Genomic DNA, 24,922 nt, shown 5'->3' with positions numbered 1-24,922 from the left:
TCTGTCTCTCTCTCTCAAAAGTAATAAACATTAAAAAAATAAAAAAAATAAAAAACAAAAACAGACTGACAATTCCAAGTGCTAATAAAAATGTAAAGAAAAAAAAAGAAGAAGAAAAAAGTAGAGCAATGAGAACTATTACCCTGCTGCTGGGAGTATAATATGGCACAACCATTTTGGATACTGTTGCGGAGAACTGACTAAAGCTGAACATATGAATACACTTATTAGCTATCAATCAGTAATTCTACTCCTAAGTTTGTAACTAACAGAAATGAGTATGTATATATGGCAAAAGAAGTATGTGGATGTTCTTAACAGCATTTTTTTTTAATTTTTAAATGTTTATTTATTTTTGAGAAAGAGAGACAGAACACGAGCACAGGAGGGGCAGAGAGAGAGGGAGACAGAATTCGAAGCAGGCCCCAGGCTGAGCTGTCAGCACAGAGCCCAATGTGGGGCTCAAACCCACGAACCATGAGATCATGACCTAAGCCAAATTCGGACGTTCAACCGACTGAGCCACACAGGTGCCCCATTAACAGAGCATTATTTATAATAGCCCAACACTCATAACCATACACATATCTATTAATGGTTGAATGATAAATTATAATATCTTAATACATTAAAATATCATGCAGAAATGCAAATGAACCAAGTACTGCTATATGCAACAACAGGAATGAAGATCACAAATGTAATGAATGAAGCCAGACAAAAATAATACAAACTACAAGATTTCATCATTTATATAAAGTCCAAAAACATACAAAACTAATCTGAAGTGTTAGAAGTCAGGATAGATGTTTTATCTTTATGGAGTATACAAAAGTGTTCTGGTAATTTTCTATTTCTTGACCTGGGTACGGATTACACCACTGTATTCACTTTGTGATGACTCACTGATCTGTGCACTTCTGATCTATATGTATGCTATATTTCAACATAAAAGGTCATTAAAAAAGCTTTGAGCCTCTTATCTCCACTGGAATCAGGAAGTCTGCCAGTCAGTGAATAAGTATCCTGTAGCATGTGATGTTTACGCCATGCCCAAAACCAATAAGCTCATGTTTCGGAAATGTGCTGAAATCACCTAAGTGGTTTATCCTTAGACATTACAATTCTTGATGATTGAATTTCTCCTGCTCTCCAATAGCAGCAAAACACTCAGCAGGTGCTGAATGAATGCTTCAACAGTTGCTCCCTCCCACTAACTTCACAGAGCTCAAGGACAAGTAGATAAACAGCAGTTGAAATGACTTACTTTTTCCTTTCCAAGGCTAAACACTCCTCATCACACTCCAGCCTTGAGAAACAAATGAAAAAAATAAAAGTCAGGGCACAGATTTCACAGCTTCTACCCAACAATAAGTTCTTAGTCAACCTGGAAACAGAGCAGATTCTGGCCAAAACATGGCTACATGAGGTCCCTTTCAAGGACAGGTGGGTGGGCCTCTGGGTTATGGTAATCTAGTTCTCAGAAGGGCCTCAAAGTGTCGCCAAAATGCTTCCAATGACCCTCTCACAGCGCCACTTCCTTCTCTTGGCACAGCTGGTTCTCTGTTCTCTGTGGGTTGGGCTGGACACATCTAGGTCTCTGCTTCCTCTGGCTACTGTTTGAGGAGAGGCCTAAGTCTTCTCTGGTTGTAGCTATATCCTGAATAAGATTTGCTGGATTGGAGTGGGTGTGGTCTCTTAAGTTCAAACGTCTGTTGGAACACCTACTGTGTGTGCAAGGGTTTGCTGTGGGAGATTGAGATAAATAAATAGTTCCTATCCTCTGGAAATTAATTCTAACAGAAGACACACATTTAAAAAATTACCTGGCTTGGTGAATTTCCTTCTTAGTAATTAGCTTGCTGATTTCCACTGAATCTCCAAGCTGCATGTCTGTTATTTTAGAGGCCATGGAAATAGCAGCTATTCTGAAGTATAAAAAAGGGAAGAAAAGGCATTGCAGTTTCACAGGAATGTTCTAATACTAAGTACAGAGAAGACTTCCTTCAAGTCAAATCTATCACTGGACAATTCATGTGGCTTCAGAAACCCATCTATTATGAACTACCCACACGTTTATGTCGTATCTCCTCAATCAGATTCTAAGCAGCTCTAAGCAATGAGACAGTCTATCTAATCTCCCCTGAATATCCAGGCCAATGGCTGGCATTCAGTCAGTATTTCGAAACCCACTGTTGTCAAAGCTACTCTGATGTCTTTATACTCTAAAAATGCTATCTCCAGGGGCGCCTGGGTGGCGCAGTTGGTTAAACGTCCAACTTCAGCCAGGTCACGATCTCGCGGTCCGTGAGTTCGAGCCCCATGTCAGGCTCTGGGCTGATGGCTCAGAGCCTGGAGCCTGTTTCCGATTCTGTGTCTCCCTCTCTCTCTGCCCTTCCCCCGTTCATGCTCTGTCTCTCTCTGTCCCAAAAATAAATAAACGTTGAAAAAAAAAATTAAAAATAAATAAATAAATAAATAAAAATGCTATCTCCATGACACCTCTCTGCACCTAATCAGAGACAAACACACATCCCTAACACCTTCACCTCCTTACTCAGATCCCTTTCTGACCACTTGGTTCTAGGATTTCAGGGGCCTGCAAAGACAATTCACAGAACAGTCAGAAACCCCCACTACAGGGGAAGAGCACAGGACTTGGTCCTGGCTGTGCTACCACAAATGGTGGGATGTTAAAGCAATTCATGTAACTTCAGGGCATCATCCCTTCTGATCTCAGGGTATAACAAGACCAGAAGGGAGAGAAAGAGGAAGAAAAATAAAAAGGTTATTTTACAAATGAAAGTTATGGAAGGAAAGGGACAAAACAATACTTTCTCTCTGAACCATAAAAACTAGACTGAGGAAATTTATTTAAACAACTTTCCACAATAAAAGTTGCAAGGATGCTACAATAAACACCAGTATACACGTGTATAACCTCTGTATACTGAGATCCACTGCTATTAACATTTGAGCAGCACTAACCTTTGATAAGTACTGGATGCTTCAGAGCAAATCATCATCTCTTTTCTTCGTCCACATTCACACTGCAGCTCTATCTGAAATAAGATTAACATGGAGCGACTTTTAGCACATAGAAACCATGTGAATAGGCAGGTTTCACACTTTTAAAGTCTCTCTCAAATCAAACCATGGCAGAGGATATAGACAGTGAGTGGTTACCCTTCAGGATGGAGGAAGCTAACCATGCATGCAACTAGACAACGTGGTAGTTGACACACTAGGAGGGAACCGTTCATTCTACAGGGACCCTTTCTGGGAACTACTACAGTCCTTAACCCCACCTGAAGGGGCAGGCCTAGAAATGAAGTTTTTACCATTGAACCAGACCCAGGACCATCCAAGGCCTAATCAGGTCCACTGCCTGCTTTCACCTCCTCAGGGAGGCCCTACTTAGATCCCTCAGACCAGGCTAAGTTGCCCACTCTCATGCTCTCATAGCACCTTCTATCAGGGTGTAACCTCTTATTCACCACAGTCATAATTCAGTATCTGAGTAATTAGTAAGGATCTGTCCCATCTAATTGAAAGGATCATGTGCCTCCTGTTCACCGGTAGAGCCCTAGCACCTAGCAAAACATCTTGTGCAACACAGACACATATATTTGTTGAATAAATGGAGTAGGCAATCAGAGTCTCTCTTGAGAATTTGTTCTAAGGGAGAGAGACAGACTGGTCAGACAGCAGTGGGTACCTTCTGAACTAGAAGGCCACTTCAAGCTGGGCAGACAGGAATCTGTACAGTGTACCCCACCTTTCTCTTGCTCCACCTTAGCTTGCAGTTCCTTGCAACCAATGATCTCTGATTAGACTCTATGCCCAGGAGCCTCAGCTCTGGACTCACGAGCAGCCCCACAACCATAGTCAATGCCCTATCTGGAGCCAGGAATACGCACCTTGGCTTTACAAGCAGTCGTGGGGCAGGGTGAGCTGGGGTGGCAGGGTGCCATACACGGGTGGCCACAGTCAGCTCTGGGGGTGGTGCAGGGCTGCTTGCAGGCCTCATCCACAAGACACTCTCCTTTGTGACAGAGTCTCTGACACTTGTGCATTCCACATGGTAGCGTGGCACTGCAGGGTAATCCGCAAGAGATATCAGCCAGGTGACAGGGGATGTTGCTTCGTAACTAGGAGAGACAGAAGTAGCCAGATTCTTATCTCCGTGTGCGATCTGGGATGAGTTTTAACTTCCTATTCAAACATTTCTGAATTTTCAAAAAGTTATTTTGATCTTAAAAAAAAATTAGGTGGATTTTCAAAATCTGAACATAATTTGTCTGAAAATAAACAAATCTGGAACTTATTTAGTAACCCTTGTTATGATCCAAAAGAATTTGTGCTAGCAATCAAGTGTGACTGAGGATATACATTTCCCAGGACGGGTAGCAAGCACATGAAACTAGATAACTAGGGAGTATCTGATATGCTCTGACCAACTAGGAGGATCAGATAACCTTTTCCTCCCTTTGCAAACAGCTTAGGGCACTGAGGGTTGGGAGGCACCCTTGACCCATGGTTTCAAGACTGCTGGCAGTGCTGTTTTACAGAAATAATTAAATAATCAAATAATCAACTCTCCTCACATTTCCCAACTCATGGTATCTTTAACTTTAGGTAGCTTTATCATTTAAAAAAATTAAGAGGCAGGGGTGCCTGAGTGGTTCAGTCAGTTAAGCACCCGACTCTGGCTTCGGTCATGATCTCGTTGTTCGTGGATTCAGCCACGTCAGGCTCCATGCTGACAATGCAGAGCCTGCTTGAGATTCTTTCTCTTTCCCTCTTTCTCTGACCCTCCCCCACTCATTCTCTCTCTCAAAATAAATTTTAAAAAATTAAAAAAAAAAATTAAAAGGCAGGTGCCTGAGTGGCTCAGTCGGCTGAGTGTCTGACTTCAGCTCAGGTCATAATCTTGCGGTTCATGAGTTCGAGCTCCACATCAGGCTCATGGCTGTCAGCCTGTCAGTGCAGAGTCCACTTTGGATCCTCTGTCCCCTCTGCCCCCTCTTTGTCCCTCTCCTGCTTGCGCTCTCCCCAAAATAAATAAATATAAAAAAGGTGGGGGGGTGGCCCCTGGCTGGTTCAGTTGGCTGGACGTCCGACTCTTGATTTTGGCTTGGGTCATGGTCCTAAGCCCCACGACAGGCTCCGTGCTGAGTGTGGAGTCTGCTTAAGATTCTCTCTCTTTCTTCCTCTGCCCCTCCCCCCAGCTCAAGTGCTCTCCCTCTTAAAAAAAAAAAAAAATTAAGTGGCAATAGGCCATGAAACCCCAAACTTTTAATTTTTGGAAATCACCTTCTTTTAGAATTCCTTACTCCAGGAAAAAGATGCTAGAATTTTGTTCCTGTGGGAGCAAAGTTTACTCTTACATATTGACTCAAATTCTTTTGAGAACCCTCAAAATAAGGAATATACTTTGACTCTAGTGACATCTAACTTTTACTCTTAAAAAGGCCTCCAAAGTCTAGAATGTACACGCTTCCTATCGCTTTAGAACTGCTTTAGAGTGGCACCTGGGTGGCTCAGTCAGTTCAGTGTCTGACTCTTGATTTTAGCTCAGGTCATGATCTCATGGTTCACAAGATTGAGCCCTGTGTCAGGCTCTGCTCTGACATCAGGGAGCCTGCTTGGGATTCTCTCTCTGCCCCTCCTCTGCTCACACATGTGCTCTCTCTCAAATAAATAAACATAAAAAAAAAAAGGAAGAATTGCTATATAAGTATTTTGGTAGAATGTAGTTCCCAATCATTAAACTTACCTACACTAATACCAGGGTCTGGAGATAATTTATTTTTATTTTTTTTAATGTTTATTTATTTTTGAGTGACAGAGTGTGGGCGGCGGAGGGGCAGAGAGAGAAGGAGACACAGAATCTGATGCAGGGCTCGAACTCACAAGCCGTGAGATCATGACCTGTGCCAAAGTCAGTCACTTAACCAACTGAGCCACTCAGGTGCCCCTGGAGATAATTTTTGCACACACTGTGTCCTCTGTTTTCCCTCCCCTCATTACTTGCCTACTTTTCATTATCCTTTAGGAAGTTACCTCCTCTACAAACACCTTCCTTGGGTGGGGGCTCCTTTGATCCTGCTCAGTCCTTTGTACTTGTCCTGCTACTGTACTGTTTAAACTGCTATTGCACTGTTTAAATGCCTGCTTCCTGCTCCAGAGTAAAGGCTCCACGAAGGCAGCAGTCATGCCTCTCTTGTTTTCTTCTGAATCATGTGAACTTAGCCTGTTACCCAGCACACAGTAGGTATGTAAAAAAAAATTTGTTGAATGAAGTCAAATAAGCCATCAACACAAAGATGATACATGGATGTCTTAGAATGGCTACTCTCGGAGAAAGTAAGACTCATAGAGGAAGATACTAATAAACGACAAATGACTTGAGAACCACTTACAGGAAATAAGTGAAGAAAAATACGTCCATCAAGATAAAGATATTGAACGCATGTTGTCACAAATGCCAAGGGTTTCCAAAAATGTTGCTTAATATGTTATGAAGTAAAAAGTAGGTTACACAATAGTATAATCTTAAAAGAGTATGAGAAAGTGTGTATCACACATGACTTATAGTCTATACACAAGAATGTGAACAGTATTTATTTCTGGATTGCAGAATGTATGCTCTTAATTGTCTACAATGAATGTGCATTTTTTAAATAAAGAATTCTTAAAAGTGTTTCAAAGGGTCTATAGGTAATGGTGCCAAATAAGCTTACAAATTGAGAATGAGGATGAAAAGTCCTTCATGGTAATGGCACTGCAGAGGTGTAGGTGAGCCTGGAGGAAGGTGGTTGGACCTAGTGGCCAGAATAGGAAGCTGCACAGGGCACAGAGGAAGGAAGAGTGGCCCCTGGTGGAGAGACACCACCACTCTTGGGATGCTCTTAATGAAACACCTTTATGCAGGCTAGCAACCTTTGCTGGTGAACCTGGAAGTTGTCTCTGAAATACAACCCATGTTCTCAAGGTCACCTGACTGAGTTTAACTTAGTTGCAACCAGAGTAAAAATGAAAGCAAAAGAGGCTCACTATACTACCTATTGTATGACTTCATTCATGTGACATTCTGGAAAAGGCAAAACTACTGGGACAGATAATAGATCATTGATTGCTGGGGCCTGGAGACAGGAGGGAAAATAACTATAGAGATGCATGAAGGAGGGACACCTGGCTGGCTCAGTTAGTACAGCATGTGACTCTTGATCTCAAGGTCATGAGTTCAAGCTCCACATTGGGTGTAGAGATTATAAATAAATAAAAACTTAAAAAAAAAAAAGGGCACGAAGGAATATTTGGGGGGTGAATGAACTATTCTACATCTCGATTATGGTGATGGTTACATGACTGTATGAATGTTTTTGCAAAACTCAAGGACCTGTACACTTAAAAGGGTAAAATTCTATTTTATGCAAATTATACCTTAATTAATTAAAATGTTTATTTTATTTATTTTGAGAGAGAGAGGGAGAGAGAGAGAGAGCACATGAGCAGGGGAGGAGCAGAGAGAGAGGGAGAAAGAGAATCCAAAGTACGCTCTGTGCTGCCAGCACAGAGACCTACACGGGGCTTGAACTCACACACTGTGAGATCATGACCTGAGCCGAAGTCAGTTACTTAACCAACTGAGCCATGCAGGCACCCCAAATTCTACCTTAACTTAAAAAAAGAAAAGAAAAAAGGGGCCAAAGCAAACCTCTGCTTCTTGGAGTATATTTTTACTTTGAGAAACAATGAGACTAACAACTCTAAAAGTAATTCAATCATAAATCTCTAGCTGGAACAATGAATACTTGGGAGAGAAAACTTACCTCGTGTTTGCCCATGCACCACTTCTGAGTCAGGAAAGTACAAGGGGGACACTTCTCTTCACTATGACAAGAATGATACACTGTTAAGAGAGAAAGGAAATTAGGAATTATGTCTAGGAATAATGTTTAAATAAAGCACATAAATTACTATATATGTTTTAATGGTATAGAACATAGAACTTTTAAGTTTAGAAGCTGGGAATACTTTTTAAAATGGTCACAGGAAAGTAAAAAGTAGGCAACTTTATTTCAAAGTGCTGAAGGATGAGCATGAGTGAGTAAAAGAAATCCCACTGAGGTGGGACAGACACACCAAACACAGAAGCAGAGAAGGAGGCAGCTTTTCCACTCATCTCCTGCAGCACAGACCCTGGTCTGTCCATTCTACTCAGTCATTCTTTTGGCCCTATGACATACAGCTCAGTTATCTCTGCTACTCATGCCATCTGACATGCTCCCCTGATTCCTTTCCATTTCCTTGCTGCCTGTAAGAGGCAGTTATCCTAACTCATCTCCTCCAACAAAGCCTTTCTTGGCTGACCATACCCTGCTCAGAGCTCTCTTACACTCCCTAATGTCAATGGCTTGCTACCATGTTATCTGGCCCATCTTTACGAAACGGTTGGTTGTGTGTCATGTGCATATAACTACCATCCTCTTCCTCTTGGGAAGAACAGAAAAATCTTGAGATCATGGGTTACTTTTTTCTTCCTCTGAACCTCTCTCTGTGTCTGATACCATGGTGGGTATACAACTAACTCTCAAGAAAAGTTAAAAGAATGCTGAACAAAAGTGGGCTAAAACAACACACCTCAAAAATGGTTAAGTTCTTATTATGGACATTACCCACCAGGATTTGGACTTCATCTGTGACATTTGCAAATGAGTGTGAAGGAGGGAGTGGGTGGGGCGCCTGGGTGGCTCAGTCGGTTAAGCATCCGACTTCAGCTCAGGTCACGATCTCGCGGTCCGTGAGTTCGAGCCCCGCGTCGGGCTCTGGGCTGATGGCTCAGAGCCTGGAGCCTGCTTCTGATTCTGTGTCTCCCTCTCTCTGCCCCTGCCCCGTTCATGCTCTGTCTCTCTCTGTCTCAAAAATAAATAAAAATGTTAAAAAAAAAAAAAAAAAAAAAAAGGAGGGAGTGGGTGAGTATTGGCTCGGGCACTTACTTCATCTGGTGTGAACACCAAACTAAGTTGGGAGGGCCCTCCAAAGGTCCCCGGGAAAGAAGGGACATTCTACTTCATGAGGAATTTACTTCTTTTTTACTCTATTAAAATACTCAAAAAATGAAAACGGGTTGTTTATTTGTCAGTCTTAACTATATGGCTTACTGTAAGTACCAAATCTGGTGACTTCAGTTATTTCAGGTTTGCCTCTGGGACTTGGTAAAATGAAATGATGAGCCTACTATGGTCCTAGAGGAAAGCTAGTGACTAGACTGGACAGAAAATGGATGGTATTAAGTAGCTGCTAGCCGGATGTCTACAGCAGTTTATGAAAGAAGAATTGGAAATAATTATCTAACAACATGAGACTAAGTTATAGCCCATCCATGTAACAGCACACTCCATTAACCACTAAAAATCTATATTGTAGAAAAATATTCATTGACAAGAAGAAAGATTAAAATTACAAGAGGGAAAAATCAGTAGCATCACACTTTAATATTATGAAAAAAATGCAAATATCTATTTTGCCCATGTAAAAAGCCCTGAGAAATATATATTAAGGTGTAAAAAGGTGACATAATGGATGATTTAATTTCAATCTTTTGACTTCATCTCATTTATTCTGAGAGAGAGAGAGAGAGAGCATTCACATGAGTGGAGGAGAGGCAGAGAGAGGGAGAGAGAGAATCCTAAGCAGACTCTGCACTGTCAATGCAGAGTCCCTATGTGGGGCTCAAACTCATAACTGTGAGATTATGAGCTGAGCCGAAATCAAGAGTTGGATGCTTAACCAACTGAGCCACCTAGGCACCCATCTTTCTTTTTATACAGTAAACATATATTACTTCCTTAACAACAAAAAGTTAGTTTCAATTTTACAAAAAGATGTTCAACTTTGAAATATAAATCAAAATTGAAGGCAACAAGAAGAAAAGTCCCTGAAAGACAAGATCAGCTGGAGATTCTTCCAGCCTTTCAGGTGTGTTTGATATCCACTGAGTAAAGAAATGGAGTGCACTGTTGATTCTCAGCTGTGGCCCAGATCACAGACTCACCTTCACAGAAGCAGCCCCTGAGAACAGGGAACAGGGGTGGCCATCACAACATGACCTCAGAGCAGTAAAGACTGTCATGCAACATCCTAAATGACACAGTGTGAAACAGGCTGTGAGATGGGGGAGGCAAGGAGTTGGGACCCACCTGGATGGTCACATTCATGGACTCTGGCACAGGTCTGGGTACACTCGGGGGGTCTGGTGCCACAGGGAACTGGAGGGTAGATCACTGACGCACCACAGTGGCAGGTTAATTCATCAAAACCTGATGGAGCAGCAATGAAACAAAACAACCTTTCATGATGTGCACATACATATTTACACAGACAACACACACACACACACACACACACACACACACACACACACACACACACATTTATTTTGGCTTGTATTACTTTTTAGGGGACCGCTTTTTTCAAAAAGTGTTTTTATTTTATTAAACCTGAGCTGGTGGCAATGGAGCAGACAGATAAGAAGCATTTCATTTTTACTTGCAACAAACTGTAAGTCCATGAGTAACCCAGGAAATTTTTACATATATTTTATAAACAACAGATCTATAGACCATCTCTTTTGAGAGAACAAGAGACTTCTGTTAAAGACATAGCTTTTTATTTTTTCAAACTCCTTTAGTTAGGAAAATGGATAGAGATTAATAAAGCCACAGGTAATTAACAAACATACAAAAATATATATTTGAATATACACCTCAGAGAAGCACTGAAGCCACTCAAAAAAATTCTTACAGGTCTAATCAACACCTATCATACTAGCAATGTGAAGTTGAAATGAAGCACAGAGCTACATCTGAGTTCATTACACACAGGCCACAAGTCAAATCAAAATGAGGGCTCACACTGGACAGCTCTAATAAGCAGCCTACCTTGTCATGAGCTCTCTTAACTCCTAAATCCCAAGAGGAGTCAGTTCTCCAACTCTAAGTTTTAGTAAAGGCCAGGACTTTGGCCATGGTTCCCAACTAGGTCACCAAGGGTCAGAAGCCCAGGGCTCTTGAGATTCTTCCACCTACTGCCCCTCTCCAGTCAGCACTCTCTTCAGCAAACCCATCAGAGACTATACAATGTGGTGTAAAGAGCCCCATAAATATAGTCAGGAGACTTAGGCTTCTGGTCCCGGACCTACTACTTACTTACTTAGTGACTGTGGGGTGGTAGTTTAACATCTCTGAGCTTTCTACTGGTCAAATGGGAATACCAAACTTTGACCTATCCATTCAACAAGCTAATATATGTGAATTAGCTAGGTAAAGGGCAAGGGGCCATGTAAGTTGTTTTCATGGAATTCATGTGTGTGTGATTTATATCAATGCACTGACTCAACTCCTTTTTGAAATTAAGTAGGTCTAGCATTCTATCAAAGACATTTTGGGAAATCTTGATCTAGGCCAATCTTTTAGTGTAGCAGTTCTCAAAGTATGCTCTGTTGACCCTTAGGGGTCCCTGAGGGTGTTCAGGGAGTCCATAAGGCCAAAATTATTTTCATAATCAGACTAAGACATGGTTCTTTGCCCTGCTATGTTGACATTTGCAGTGATGGTGCAAAACCAAGAGTTGGTAAAACTGCCAGGGTCTTAGCGCAAATCAAGGCAGTAGTACCAAACTGTAATCACTGTAGTTTCATCACCACAAAAAAGTCCTCGATGAAGCAGTAAAGAAAAAAACAATTGATCCTTAAATACATGTCTTTTCCATAATCTGAAATAAAGTGCTTACGCTGCACACTAAAATATAGTCTGGCTGTTATAAAAATTTGTTTATTTATTTTATGGTGAGCCTGGGTGTCTCAGTCAGTTAAGCATCTGACTTCGGCTCAAGTCATAGTCTCATGGTTCATGAGATCAAGCCCTGCACTGGGTTGTCTGATGTCACCGCAGAACTTGCTTCGGATCCTCTGTCCCCCCTCTCTGCCCCTCCTTTGTGCTCTGTCTCTCTCTCTCTCTCTCTCTGTCTCTGTCAAAAATAAATAAACATTAAAAAAAAATCTGGTTATTAAAAATAAACTAGTATGAGTGCTCACTTCAGCAGCACATATACTAAAAAAACAACTAATATGGGATAGGAAACTATCAAAATCCTGGAGGAGATCACAGGGAGCAACCTCTCTGACCTTGGCCGTAGCAACTTTTTTCTAGATGTCACCAAAGGCAAGGGAAATGAAAGTGAACACGAACTACTGGGACTTCATCAAGATTAAAAAGCTTCTGCACAGCAAAGGAAACAATCAACAAAACTAGAAGGCAGCCTGAGGAATGGGAGAAGATATTTGCAAAACGATATTACCTGATAAATGGGTAGTATCCAAAATCTATAAAGAACTTACCAAATTCAACACCCAAAAAACAAATAACCCAGTTAAGAAATGGGCAGAAGACATGAATAGACATTTTTCCAGAGAAGACATACACATGGCTAACAGACACATGAAAGGAGGCTCAACATCATCCATCATCAGAGAAACACAAATCAAAACCACAATGAAATACCACTTCACACTTGTCAGAATGGCTAAAATTAATAACACAAGAAACAACAGGTGTTGGCAAGGATGTAGAGAAAGGGGAACTCTCTTGTACTGTTGGTAGGGATGAAAACTGGTACAGCCACTCTGGAGAAACAGCGTGGAGGTTCCTCACAAAACTAGAAACAGAACTAGAAACAGAACCACCCAGCAATTGCACTAGTAGGTATTTACTCAAAGGATATAAAAATACAGATTTGGAGGGGTATACACACCCCAAAATTTACAGCAGCATTACTAACAATAGCCAAACTATGGAGAGAGCCCAAATGTCCACTGACTGATCAATGGATAAAGATGATGTGGTACATATATACAATGAGATGTTACTCAGCCATCAAAAAGAACAAAACCTTGCCATATGCAACAACATGGATGGAGCTGGAATGTATATACTAAGTGAGATCAGTCAATCAGACAAAGACAACCTATGATTTCACTTGTATGTGGAATTTAAGAAACAAAACAGAGGGGCGCCTGGGTGGCGCAGTCGGTTAAGCGTCCGACTTCAGCCAGGTCACGATCTCGCGGTCCGTGAGTTCGAGCCCCGCGTCAGGCTCTGGGCTGATGGCTCGGAGCCTGGAGCCTGCTTCCGATTCTGTGTCTCCCTCTCTCTCTGCCCCTCCCCCGTTCATGCTCTGTCTCTGTCTGTCCCAAAAATAAAATAAACTTAAAAAAAAAAAAAAAAAGAAACAAAACAGATAAACATATGGAAAGGGAGGTGGGGGACAGAGAGAGGGAAAGAAACCACAAGAGACTCTTAAAGACAGAGAACAAACTAGAACAAACTAAGAGTTGATGGAGGGAGGAGGGTGGGGGATGGGCTAGATGGGTGATGGGTATTAAGGAGGGCACTTGTGATGAGCACTGCATGTTGTAAGTGCTGAAGGAATGTAAGTGATGAATCACTGAATTCTACTCCTGAGGCCAATATTGCACTGTATGTTAACTAAAGTTTAAATTAAAAGAAAAAACCTAATACATATTTTTTAAATTCCTCATTTTAATCTCTAATATGATAAGTATAGCTATAATTCACATAAAAAGAGCTCTTTGAGGGTCCTTGGCAATTTTTAAGAATGTAAGTAAGTCCTAAGATGAAAAAGTTTACAAACTGCTGCTAATAATACAGAGAAGGAAGACTGCTGAGGACAGAATTTGGTTCAATGATATTTAAGAGTAATCCATTAATGAACCAGATCTCATTTTAGGATTGTTGCTTACATCCCAAGTTTCGTACTTGCAGGGATGACAATGCAGCATGAGAATAACTTTTTAAAGTCACAACATATCTGAAATACTTAGGCTTAGTTGAGTAACCCATACCAAACTAATAAGTCCCTCAAAATATATTATGCCCGAACTTCTAGACAACTCTTAGAGTTTTTTTTTTTTTTAAGTTAATTTATTTATTCTGAGAGAGAGATAGGGAGAGAGAGAATTTTAAGCAGGCACTGCACTATCAGTACAGAACCCAATGTGGGGCTCAATCCCACCCACTGCAAGAACATATGACCTAGGCCAAAATCAAGAGTTGGATGCTTAATGGACTGAACCACTCAGGTGCCCCTATCAAACTTTTTAATCAATTAACTGTTTAATAAATTTTTTGAGACAGCACAGGGGAGGTGCAGAGAGGGAGAGAGAATCTTAAGCAGGGTCCACACCCAGCGCAGAGCCCAACATGGGGCTCGGTCTCACAACTGTGAAATCATGACCTGAGCCGAAATCAAGAGCTGGACACTTAACCAACTGAGCCACCCACAGATCCCTAGAAAACTCTTTAATAAAAGCATACAGTGAAGACACTCACTGGCTTGCCAGCATGACTGGCAGTTCCCACGATGACAAGGTTCTTCACATCTATGAAGGCCACAACGGAGTTTCCTCCCACAAATCAAAGGACACTTGTGCTCCTTATCCTAAGAAGAGATTCATATTTGTTTGCAAAATTATCTACATTTTATATTTTCCACAAACAACAAGAAGATTAATTAAAAAAAAGCTTTCTACAGTTATGGATGAAATGATGTCTGGAATTAGCTTCAAAATAATCAGAGGGAGCAGGTGGAGAGGTGGATGAAACAAGATTAGTTATGAGCTGATCACTACTGAAGCTGGATGTTGCATATATGGGATGCATGCTAATCTTTCTGCTTTTGTATATGTTTGAAATTTTCAATAATAGGAAGAAGTCTTTATGTCTTCAAATACTGATTTATAAATAAGTCTTTTTTTTTTAATGTTTATTTTTGAGAGACAGAGCCAGCGAGCAGGGGAGGGGCAGAGAGAGAGAGGGAGAGAGAAGATCTGAAATGGGCTCTTTGTGACAGTAGCAAGCCTGATACAAGGCTTGAACTCACAAACCACAAGATCATGACCTGAGCCAAAGTCAGATGCTAAACTGACTGAACCACCCAGGCGCCCCTAAAAATAAGTCTTAATATGTTGTACAATTTCATCATTCTTCATCTTATCAATATGTAAACTTCAAAAATAACAATTATGTATGATATACATACATAAGCATGTGTATACATGCACTACTTTGCTAATGGCACTGTGTGCTCTTGTTTGTACACACACAAACACACGCACAACATGGTAACCCAATTACTGCCAGGTAGTGCTTTATTTAGTTCCATATAAGTGAATACTTCAGATAACTGAAACTTGCTCCTTTCAAAAACGCCCCACTCATTTTGCCTATTGACCTGATCCAAGCTGTATATGAAACCCAAAGCCCAAATTGCTAAGACCAGCCCAATCTGTGTATTGGGACAGCACACAATCTCCTGCAGAGGACTGTATGCTCATCTGATGGTCTTAGGCTCTGGAGCCTGAGGGCTTCTGTCTTTCTTCTCTTTCCCCATATTGCCACTGGCTGACTTCTTGACTTGGCAAAGGCCTAAAAAGGCCCAGGCCTGTCTCTCTGGGCAGCTCTCTCACTGCTGCTCAGGGGCCTCTCCCAGTGATGTCTGAATCTGGACTACATTCCAGATGGCTGAGGTTTCTAGATGCTTGGCCCCCGGATGAATGAAATCTGATTGTACCTAATGATAGGTCCACTTACCACACAGCATATCTCATTACATTTATGTCGTCCACACAACCGTTTCTTGTTACATCGCTTATCACACATAAATGTAGCATCTGTTGTGGCCAATTAAAAAGAAAAAAAAAGGTAAAGGAGATGAACATTCACTCAACAAATATTCGATGACTACAAGCTGAAGAAACACATATGTAATAATGTAAATAAATTAGTTATGGTGAAAATGCATATTAAAATAAGATATGCTAAAAATTTTCACCTGTCAGATTGTACAGAAAAAAAAAGACAATATGGTACGGGTGAAGGTGTAGAGAACAAGGCACACTACGTGGATGGGAGTATAAACTTTTGGTACACATATGTTATCTATCAAAAATTTAAATGGTAATTCTATTTTAAGTAACTATTCCTATACATATACTTTTGAAAATATATTTTTATATATTTTAATATATTTTGTTGCACAAGCAACAAAAGAAGAAACACAAATTGGGGCTTGATCAAAACTGAAAGATTTTGTGTACCAACGACACCACTAAGAAAGTGAAAAGACAAGAGAAAATAACAAGAGAAAATATTTGCAAATCATCTATCTATAAAGCTCTAGGATCTAAAATACATAAAGAATTCTTACAACTCAACAAGAAGAGAACCCAATTAAAAGACAAAGGACTTAAACAGACTCTTTTCCAAAGATTACAAATGGCAAAGTACATTTAAAAATGTTCAGCATCACTAGGGAAATGCAAATCAAAACCTTAATGACATATCACTTCATATCTACATAGGATAGCTTTAAGAAAAAAAACACATAAGAAACAAAAATAAAAACAAAAAAATAAGTGGGGTGTCTGGGTGGTGGGAATGTAAAATGATGTAGGTGCTACGGAAAACTGCTGTGGCAATCTTTAAATTAAAGTACACACAATTATCATATGATCCATCAACTCCACTTGTAGGTATGTATCCAAAAAAATTTAAACAAAAACTGTGTACAAATGTTGATAGTAGCACTAATCCAAATAGCCAGAAGATCGAAACAACCCATAATGTCCATCAACAGATGAATAAATTGCGATATATCCACACAATGAAGTACTATTCAGTCAGAAAGAGGAATGAAGTACTGATATGTGCTACACATGGATGAATCTTGAAAACATGCTAAGTGAAAAAAGCTGGGTATAAAAAGGTTATGTATTATAAAATTCCATTTATATGAAATACTCAGAATAGGTAAACCCATAGCAGTTTAGTGGTTCCTCGGGGCTTGAGGGGGTAGTGAGTGGGAAGTGAAAAGTTAATGAATACAGGGTCTCCCCCTTAGGTATGAAAATGTTTTAGAACTAGATAGAGGTGATGGTTGCACAACACTGTGAATCTGTTACATGCCAATGAATTGTACACTTTAAATAAATGCTTACTTTAAGAGAGAGACAGTGCATGTGAAAGTGAGCAGGGGAGGGGCAGTGAGAGAGGGAGAGACTCTCAAGCAGGCTCTGCACTGTCAGCGTACAGCCTGACATGGGGCTCGACCTCATGAACTATGAAGTCATGACCTGAGTTGAAATCAAGAGTCAGACACTTAACCAACTGACTACCCAGGCACCCCTGAATTGTACACTTTAAAACAGCCCATTCTACATTATGTGAATTTTACCTCAATTTTTAAAAATAGGCTAGGTGCTGAAGTGTTTATGAGTGAAACGATGTTTGAGATTTATTTTCAAAGTACTTCAGTGAAAATAAAAAGGAGGGAAGGAAGGGATGGAAACAAGATAGGCAAAATGCTGATTACTGATGATGGGTGACAGGTGCATAGGGTTTTATTATATTAATCTTTCTACTCTCACATACGGTTAAAAATTTTCATGATAAAGTTTTAAAAAGTGGGACAAGATGGATACTGTATTATTCATAATGGGGAAAAACTGGAGACAAACTAAATGATCACCAAGAGGGCAAGAGTGAACCTCACTGTGGCATACCCACATACAGAATACTGTGAAAGAGGGAGAGTTATATACACTGACATAGAAAATGTCTTTGAGGGAAGAAAAAAAAAAAAAACCAAATTGCAAACAATATGTTTAGTATAAAATTAAGTTTAGGAGGAAAAAATAAAACTGGCAGATGTATAAAGCTATATGAATACAGAAAAATATCTGGACCCAAATCCAACAAACTAGTAACAGTGTCATCAGGGAAGGGGAGGAGGGAAAAATCAGGTTAGGGTGTATTTTCACTTTTTCCTTTATATTGTTTTTATTTTTTTATTATTATTATTTTTTACTTTAAAAGCATATTAATGTAATTTTTTCAAATTATATTTTTAATAACCACAATTTTGACTGTGGTTTTAAGGCAGATATTTCTGCTTACCTTCCAAACAACCACTCCCCACCTTCTTCTTTTTTTTTTAATTTTTTTTTAACGTTTATTTATTTTTGAGACAGAGAGAGACAGAGCATGAACGGGGGAGGGTCAGAGAGAGGGAGACACAGAATCTGAAACAGGCTCCAGGCTCTGAGCTGTCAGCACAGAGCCCGACGCGGGGCTCGAACTCACGGACCGTGAGATCATGACCTGAGCCAAAGTCGGCTGCTTAACCGACTGAGCCACCCAGGCGCCCCCCACTCCCCACCTTCTTAAGGCTAACAGAGGCTTAATTCTGCTCAGAAACTAGGTACCCATGTGCTCCTAGTTTCAGGGCTGAATGTAGAAATGTCTAGCCTATTAATTCCATTTTCTTTGCCAACGTTGGGTTTAGGCAGGAGCATGTGATACAAAGTGTACTGAGGTCCTCTCAGGATGGTCTTCCTTGCTCTTGAGAAGGAAAGGAAGCTTAAGAATCTCTTTCTTTCCTTTAGATATTGCTGGGTAAGATGTTGATGTGTGGACTTGTGGCTAACTTATATCCATGAGGAGAAAACCAAGAAAATCAGAGAAGCTGAACAGGAGTCCTGGAATCAGGAGGTTGGAATTAACCAACTCTGGACTTGTTCTGCCTCCATACTTCCTATTATGTGAGACAGTAAAGCCCCTTATTGCTAAAGTTATTTTTCCTTGGGTTTTTGATACCTGCAGACAAAAGCATCCTAATCTAAAACAGCTTTCTTCCTGGCCAGAATAAGATCTTTTTATTTTGTACACATTTAACTTCTATCACTTTTCCAAACAGGTATTAAGGTGGCTTAAACAAAAGACTAAGTGATGGTGAGCAAAAGACAGAATCTTAATAGTGTGGGATGTCAGGATCAAAGACAAAGGAAGAAACAATACTGTAGGCCTCAAGGTTAAGAAGGTTTGCTGGCTGAGTACCTGTTCTAGGTGTCCAACAGTCATATCAAGCTTTAAGGGGATCTAGCATCAGAGTCAGTATGTAAAAAGCTTGCTGCATTAGGTATTATTCTCCTTCACCCCCACTACTACCATTTTATTATGAAAATTTCCAAACATAAAAGTTGAAACAACTTTACAGTGAATATCCATATGCCCATTACTGAGATTTTACCATTATTTTTTCACCTTTCTATCCACCTATCAATTTACCTTAATATTTGATACATTTTAAAGTAAACTGCAGATTTGACTACACTTACCTTTTTTAGAACTTAATTAACCAGAACTTATGATTTTTACTTTTCTTTTGAGGCAAAAGAAAATGAAACATATAAAATGAAATATACAAATCTTAAGTGTACCTTTGCTGAATTATGACATATATAATACAAACCCTTATCAAGAAACAGAACAAGTACTTTTACCCCAGAAAGTCCCCTCATGCCCATTCTCCGTCATACCTTCACTTTTGAGACTGGTACATGGAAGCTCCTATGGAAAAAGGAAAAGAAAAAAAAAAAAACAAAACAAAACAAAAACCAACAGTAACTCCTTTAGGAACAAATGAAACAACACAACTAGAGTATAATGCTATATATAACATGTACACCCTAAATATCCTATACTTTTCTGGTAGTCACTTATTCGCCAACTTCACCTACCTGGAGCTAGGTTAGCCCAGTTTCTATATGAATATGCTTTACTCACAGTGGGGCTCCTGGTTTACTGACATTTCATGCAAATTTTTTTTTTTTTTTTTGAAATGGAATAACCTTTTTTTTTTTTTTCCCAACATTTATTTATTTTTGGGACAGAGAGAGAGCATGAACGGGGGAGGGGCAGAGAGAGAGGGAGACACAGAATCGGAAACAGGTTCCAGGCTCTGAGCCATCAGCCCAGAGCCCGACGCGGGGCTCGAACTCACGGACCGCGAGATCGTGACCTGGCTGAAGTCGGACGCTTAACCGACTGCGCCACCCAGGCGCCCCACGTGCAAATATAATTGTAACAATCTTTGTGGTCTGGCCTCCTAATTGAAAGTAGATTTTAGGAATTATAAAATCTGAATGGAAGGAGGGACTGCTAAAAGTACATAAAGCAAAGAAAAAAAATTGCCTGGCAAAGGAGACAGAAAAAGCCACAAAAAGCAGAAAAATTGAAAATATGTAATAATCTGGTACCAGAGGCAAACAGGTCAACACACTTAACAGCAGCATGACACTGCAGAAATGCAGCAAAGTAGAATATAGTAGTCCTCTGGCATTCAGTTTTATGACTTTGGTAATTATGTATGAACGACCCCAAAGATCTACCATATGTAACTTGCTGAGGCATGATCCCAAATAACATGTGTGGAGAGGATGCTGTGTGGGAAGCAAGTCAGTCACTTGGGGGAGAGTGAGCCTGGCTGCCCAGTATCTACATCTGAATTTGGCTTTGATGTCATTTACAGGTTGCTAGGTACTCAGAAACTAGCAAAATGCTAAAAATATTCTTTCTTAGTGAAAAGGACTCTGAAGAAAAGGGCAGTTACTAGAGTTGAAAACAGAAGCAAAAGTCTAAGAAATGGAAGATTCTTGGCTACAAAGATGTCTTAGATACATTAGTTGGCTGGGTTGGATGATAAGGAAGAGTTGCCCATATGTTCCCTGGAGATACAAAGCAAAGGTGAGTCATGAAATTGCTAGAGTGCGTGCTCCAGTTAATGCAAACACTGGACTGCAGAGAAGAAATGACATACTGGAGTGGTTATCTTAATTGCAGGGAAAGGGAGAGCTCCTGTAGATCCTGACAATCAATATGAATTACCAATAAAAACTTAAATACAGTATTCTTCGGTAAGAGGTAGTAGAGCATACATTTTTCAAAGATTCCCACCAAAGTGATTAAAAGAAAACCACCTTTGAAGCTTTAAGAAATAAGTTTTATTTATCTAGAAAACTCACTTCCATGGAAAAGCCCATTCCATTACAAAAGACATTTCATGAAAAATCTGGCTGAAGAATGAGGTGATGACCATCAATTGCAAAGAGATTTTTCACTTTGTCAAAGGTTTCAATAGAATTCATACTGACAGTGAGTGCCTCCAGCAATTTTAGAATAAAACTTTTATTTGCAAAAATTCACTTTATACACAGCTTTTCATGAATATGCTCACTGCCATGGGATCTGCTATTAGAGTGAGGGCAGACAGTGAATGAGAATCAAAAAAGCACAGAGAGAACAGGACTGCTGGGGAGAAAGAAGCAAACAGACAGTAGCCATTTCTAGCTCACACATCCCAACTCTGCTTGTGCTTCTTGGTCACAACCAGCACCTCTGGGCATCACTAAATTTGTGATTACTAAATCACAGTATTTCACAGTCTTTAAGATCCTGTGTCTGACATTCAAAATGTCTCTACTGACCCATGTACTCTGGTTTCTTTCAGGAAAAAAGCCGTGTGTGTGCACGCATGCGCGCACACATCTTTTGCCACATGTAAATTACATTATTTTTACATTTTTATTCTAAAGCTTACCCAGTAAGCTAGCTGCCAATTTCTGGAATAGATCCTCAGAATCATTTGCAAGTCAGCTGCTACCCAGCCCTTGGGCTTGGTAGCAGCTGAATATGCACTGAAGGTGGGTCAGAGAGGACAGATCAATAGTTGCTATGTTCTCCAAGCTGGATTTCCCAAAGACAGCAAGGCTCTTGCCTCTGGTTACAAACATAGGAATGGGCATGAATTCCAAAATGGTAAGATGTCCCTTTTATAACAAAAAGTCCAATCAAAACTGCCCAGGGCAGAAAGAAGAAATTGACAAAAAACAGTTGTATAGTGAATAATTAACCTTACTGAAAGGGTGATCTGGCCTTTGCCACTGCCTTCTGGGAAGTGATCTGTAAGCTCCTGGAATATCATGCCTGAAAGGAGTGTCATTGTTTGCCTGAGGCCTTGGGTCATCACATAGTCTAACATGATTTAGCGTACAGGCTGGCCATACTGAAAAGTCTTAGTGTGGGGACTGGCTACACCACAGAGACCAATAATATGACTTAGGATGGGGGCTTTGGGTCACATAGTAATGGCAGACCTCTGGTGACAATCTGGAGATTGAGACCAGCCACATGGGCAGTCAACCATGTCTACACAATGGAGCCTCAGTAAAAACTGAACACCCAGGTTTCGGTGACCTTTCCTGGTTGGCAACACTCCATGCACATTATCACAAAATGATGTTGAGAATGTTAACGCTGTTGCAGCGCCACAGGGAGAGAACAATTAGAAGCTTCTTATTTGGTACTTTCTTGAGACTCTGCCCTGCATGTTTCTTCCTCTGGCTGATATTAATCTGTATCCTTCCCCTGTAATAAACTGTAACCATGATTATAACAGCTTTCTATGTGTTCTGTTGAGTTCTAGTGAATTATCAAACCCTGAGGGTATTCTTAGGGACACTGGACTGCAGTGGGTATCAGAAGTTAGGATGGTCTAACTACTCTAATTCAGCAGTTGTCTAAACTCTTGCAATGACTGTCAGAGATAAGGGTGATCGTATGGACTACGTTCTCTCCAATTTCTTAGTTAGCAACAGTGCTTTTGTTCTCTCCTAGCATCTAGCATTATCACACTTTTATTTGGTAGAGCTATCTGGATACTTGCCTCAGCCCCACTACTGGCCTCTGAGCTCAGAGTGCTACCTGACCCACAGCCTATATCTACCATACAACGGACCCATGGTTGCTGTCAGCATACACTGGCTGGGTTGAATAAATCATATATAGTATGATAGGATTAAAACAAGTTACTTTGATTCTTCCCATCCCATAATCATGCATTTAAAAGGTACTGGTGGTAACAGCACTAACATTGTTCAGGATTTACCTTTGTTCTGAAAGAGCATCTGCAGGAAATAACTGATGTACGAGAGCATGGTCCACAGTCTCCTTCATGGCACAGCTTTTCGCAGGTATGAATGAAATCTTTAATAAAAATGAAAAGAGCTAGGAATGAACATTGCAAGTACTCATTTTCAGACTCCCAAGTTCACTAGCCACACTGGTCTTCTACTTCTATTGCCTACAACTCCAGAATCAGAGTTGAGGGAAGAAGGATGTAGTCAATGCCTCTTCCCCTATCTTCCCTTCATCTGGCAGGCTGGACCTTTTCCGGCAAAGACAGGGCCCAGAATTAGTCACTGGCATATCCTCTGGAGTGCATGATTATTTGCCTAAGTCAAAAAACAGATCTTCTGACTTCTTTCTTTAGGCCTCAAGTCTCAAGGTTAGACTTGAATCTCCTTAAAATTGTAGCCATGGACGACTTTACTGAAGGACTCTTGACTCTGAAAATAATCTGGGGATCATAAACAATCAGAAATCATGATCCATAATCTCAATGACTCAAGCTCTGTGACCATGTGGTGATAAGAGACCTACCATTCATTCTGCTAAATACATTTAGGACAAGTCCTGTTTTGAGGACCACTCAGAGATCAGCCACAAGTCTCTTGGGGCTGCTGTTTAAATGATGTATTTTTTCCATCCTTTTATTTTCAGTCTTATTTTATCTTTAACTCTAGTCTGTTTCCTGAAGATACCACATAGTTGAATCTTGTGTTTTAAAAAATTTGGTTGGATAATCTCTGCTTTTTAAGAGTTTAATCCATTCACATTAATGCTATTATTGATACAGCTGGATTATATCTGTCATTTAACTTTTATTTTTCTGTATGCCTCATGACTTTGTTAATCTAATCTTCCTTTACTGGTTTGTTTTGCATTAAGTTTCTAATTTAACATTTTTTTCCTTTAATTGTAGTTTTCACTGTATATTATACATATGTGTGTGTGTATATATATATACACACACACATATATATAATATACAGTATTATATATATATTTATATATATATATATAAATATACAATATTTATTTTTGAGACAGAGAAACAGAGCATGAGTTGGGGAGGGGCAGAGAGAGACGGAGGCACAGAATCCCAAGCAGGCTCCAAGCTCTGAGCTGTCAGCATAGAGCCCGACACGGGGCTCAAACCCACCAACCATGAGATCGTGACCTGAGCCAAAGTCAGATGCTTAACTGACTGAGCCACCCAGGTGCCCCTTCACTGCATATTTTTAAATGTTTATTTTATTTTATTTATTAAAAAAATTTTTTTTTAAATCGATGAGATTTACTTTTTAATGTTTATTTATTTTTGAGAGACAGAGGGACAGAGCATGAATGGGGAAGAGCCAGAGAGAGAGGGAGACACAGAATCCAAAGCAGGCTCCAGGCTCTGAGCTGTCAGCACAGAGCCTGACGCGGGGCTTGAACCCATGAACCGTGAGATCATGACCTGAGCCAAAGTCAGAGGCTTAACCTACTGAGCCACCCAGGTGCCCTTATTTTTAAAAAATTTTTAATGTTTATTTATTTTTGAGAAAGACAGAGTGTGAGTAGGGGAGGGGCAGAGAGAGAGAGAGACACAGACTCTGAAGCAGGCTCCAGGCTAGCAAAGAGCCACATGTGGGGCTTGAACTCACAAACCAGTTGAGATCATGACCTGAGCCGAAGTTGGCCACTTAACCAACTGAGCCACCTAGGTGCCCCCGTGTTTATTTCTTTTTTGAGAGTGTGTGTGCACGTGCGTGAACAGGGGAGGGACAGAAAAGGAGGGAGAGAGAGAATCCCAAGCAGGGGCTCAATCCCATGAACCATGAGATCATGACCTGAGCTGAAATCAAGAGTCAGAGGCTCAACCAACTGAGACACTCAAGCACCCCATTTCACTATATTTATTTTTGGTTATTTTCTTAATGGGTGTTCTAGGACTTACGATTTAAAAAAAAAAAAAAATTTTTAACGTTTATTTATTTTTGAGACAGAGAGAGACAGAGCATGAACGGGGGAGGGTCAGAGAGAGGGAGACACAG

General features: G+C 40.3%; 1 protein-coding gene across 2 annotated transcripts in view; it reads right to left on the bottom strand.

The window, feature by feature from the left end:
- The window catches only part of NFX1 (nuclear transcription factor, X-box binding 1), a 75,013-nt gene that overhangs the window by 7,891 nt on the left and 42,200 nt on the right, over positions 1-24,922 (bottom strand). For both annotated transcript variants that reach the window (XM_040481467.1, XM_040481466.1), the window contains exons 10-19: positions 22,870-22,967; positions 19,463-19,493; positions 15,678-15,757; positions 14,418-14,526; positions 10,209-10,328; positions 7,839-7,918; positions 3,921-4,151; positions 2,989-3,062; positions 1,827-1,928; positions 1,268-1,309 (exon numbers count right to left, since the gene is read on the bottom strand). In XM_040481467.1, coding sequence (XP_040337401.1) covers positions 1,268-1,309; positions 1,827-1,928; positions 2,989-3,062; positions 3,921-4,151; positions 7,839-7,918; positions 10,209-10,328; positions 14,418-14,526; positions 15,678-15,757; positions 19,463-19,493; positions 22,870-22,967 — 967 coding nt within the window. The remainder of the gene's footprint in view (positions 1-1,267; positions 1,310-1,826; positions 1,929-2,988; positions 3,063-3,920; positions 4,152-7,838; positions 7,919-10,208; positions 10,329-14,417; positions 14,527-15,677; positions 15,758-19,462; positions 19,494-22,869; positions 22,968-24,922) is intronic.

This window comes from Herpailurus yagouaroundi, unplaced genomic scaffold (assembly GCF_014898765.1).
Source record: "Herpailurus yagouaroundi ecotype Mexico unplaced genomic scaffold, PumYag 160, whole genome shotgun sequence".
NCBI classification, from domain to species: Eukaryota; Metazoa; Chordata; class Mammalia; order Carnivora; family Felidae; genus Herpailurus; species Herpailurus yagouaroundi.
The sequence above is the reverse complement of the archived record's forward strand: the minus strand, read 5'-3'. Positions and strand labels throughout refer to the sequence as shown.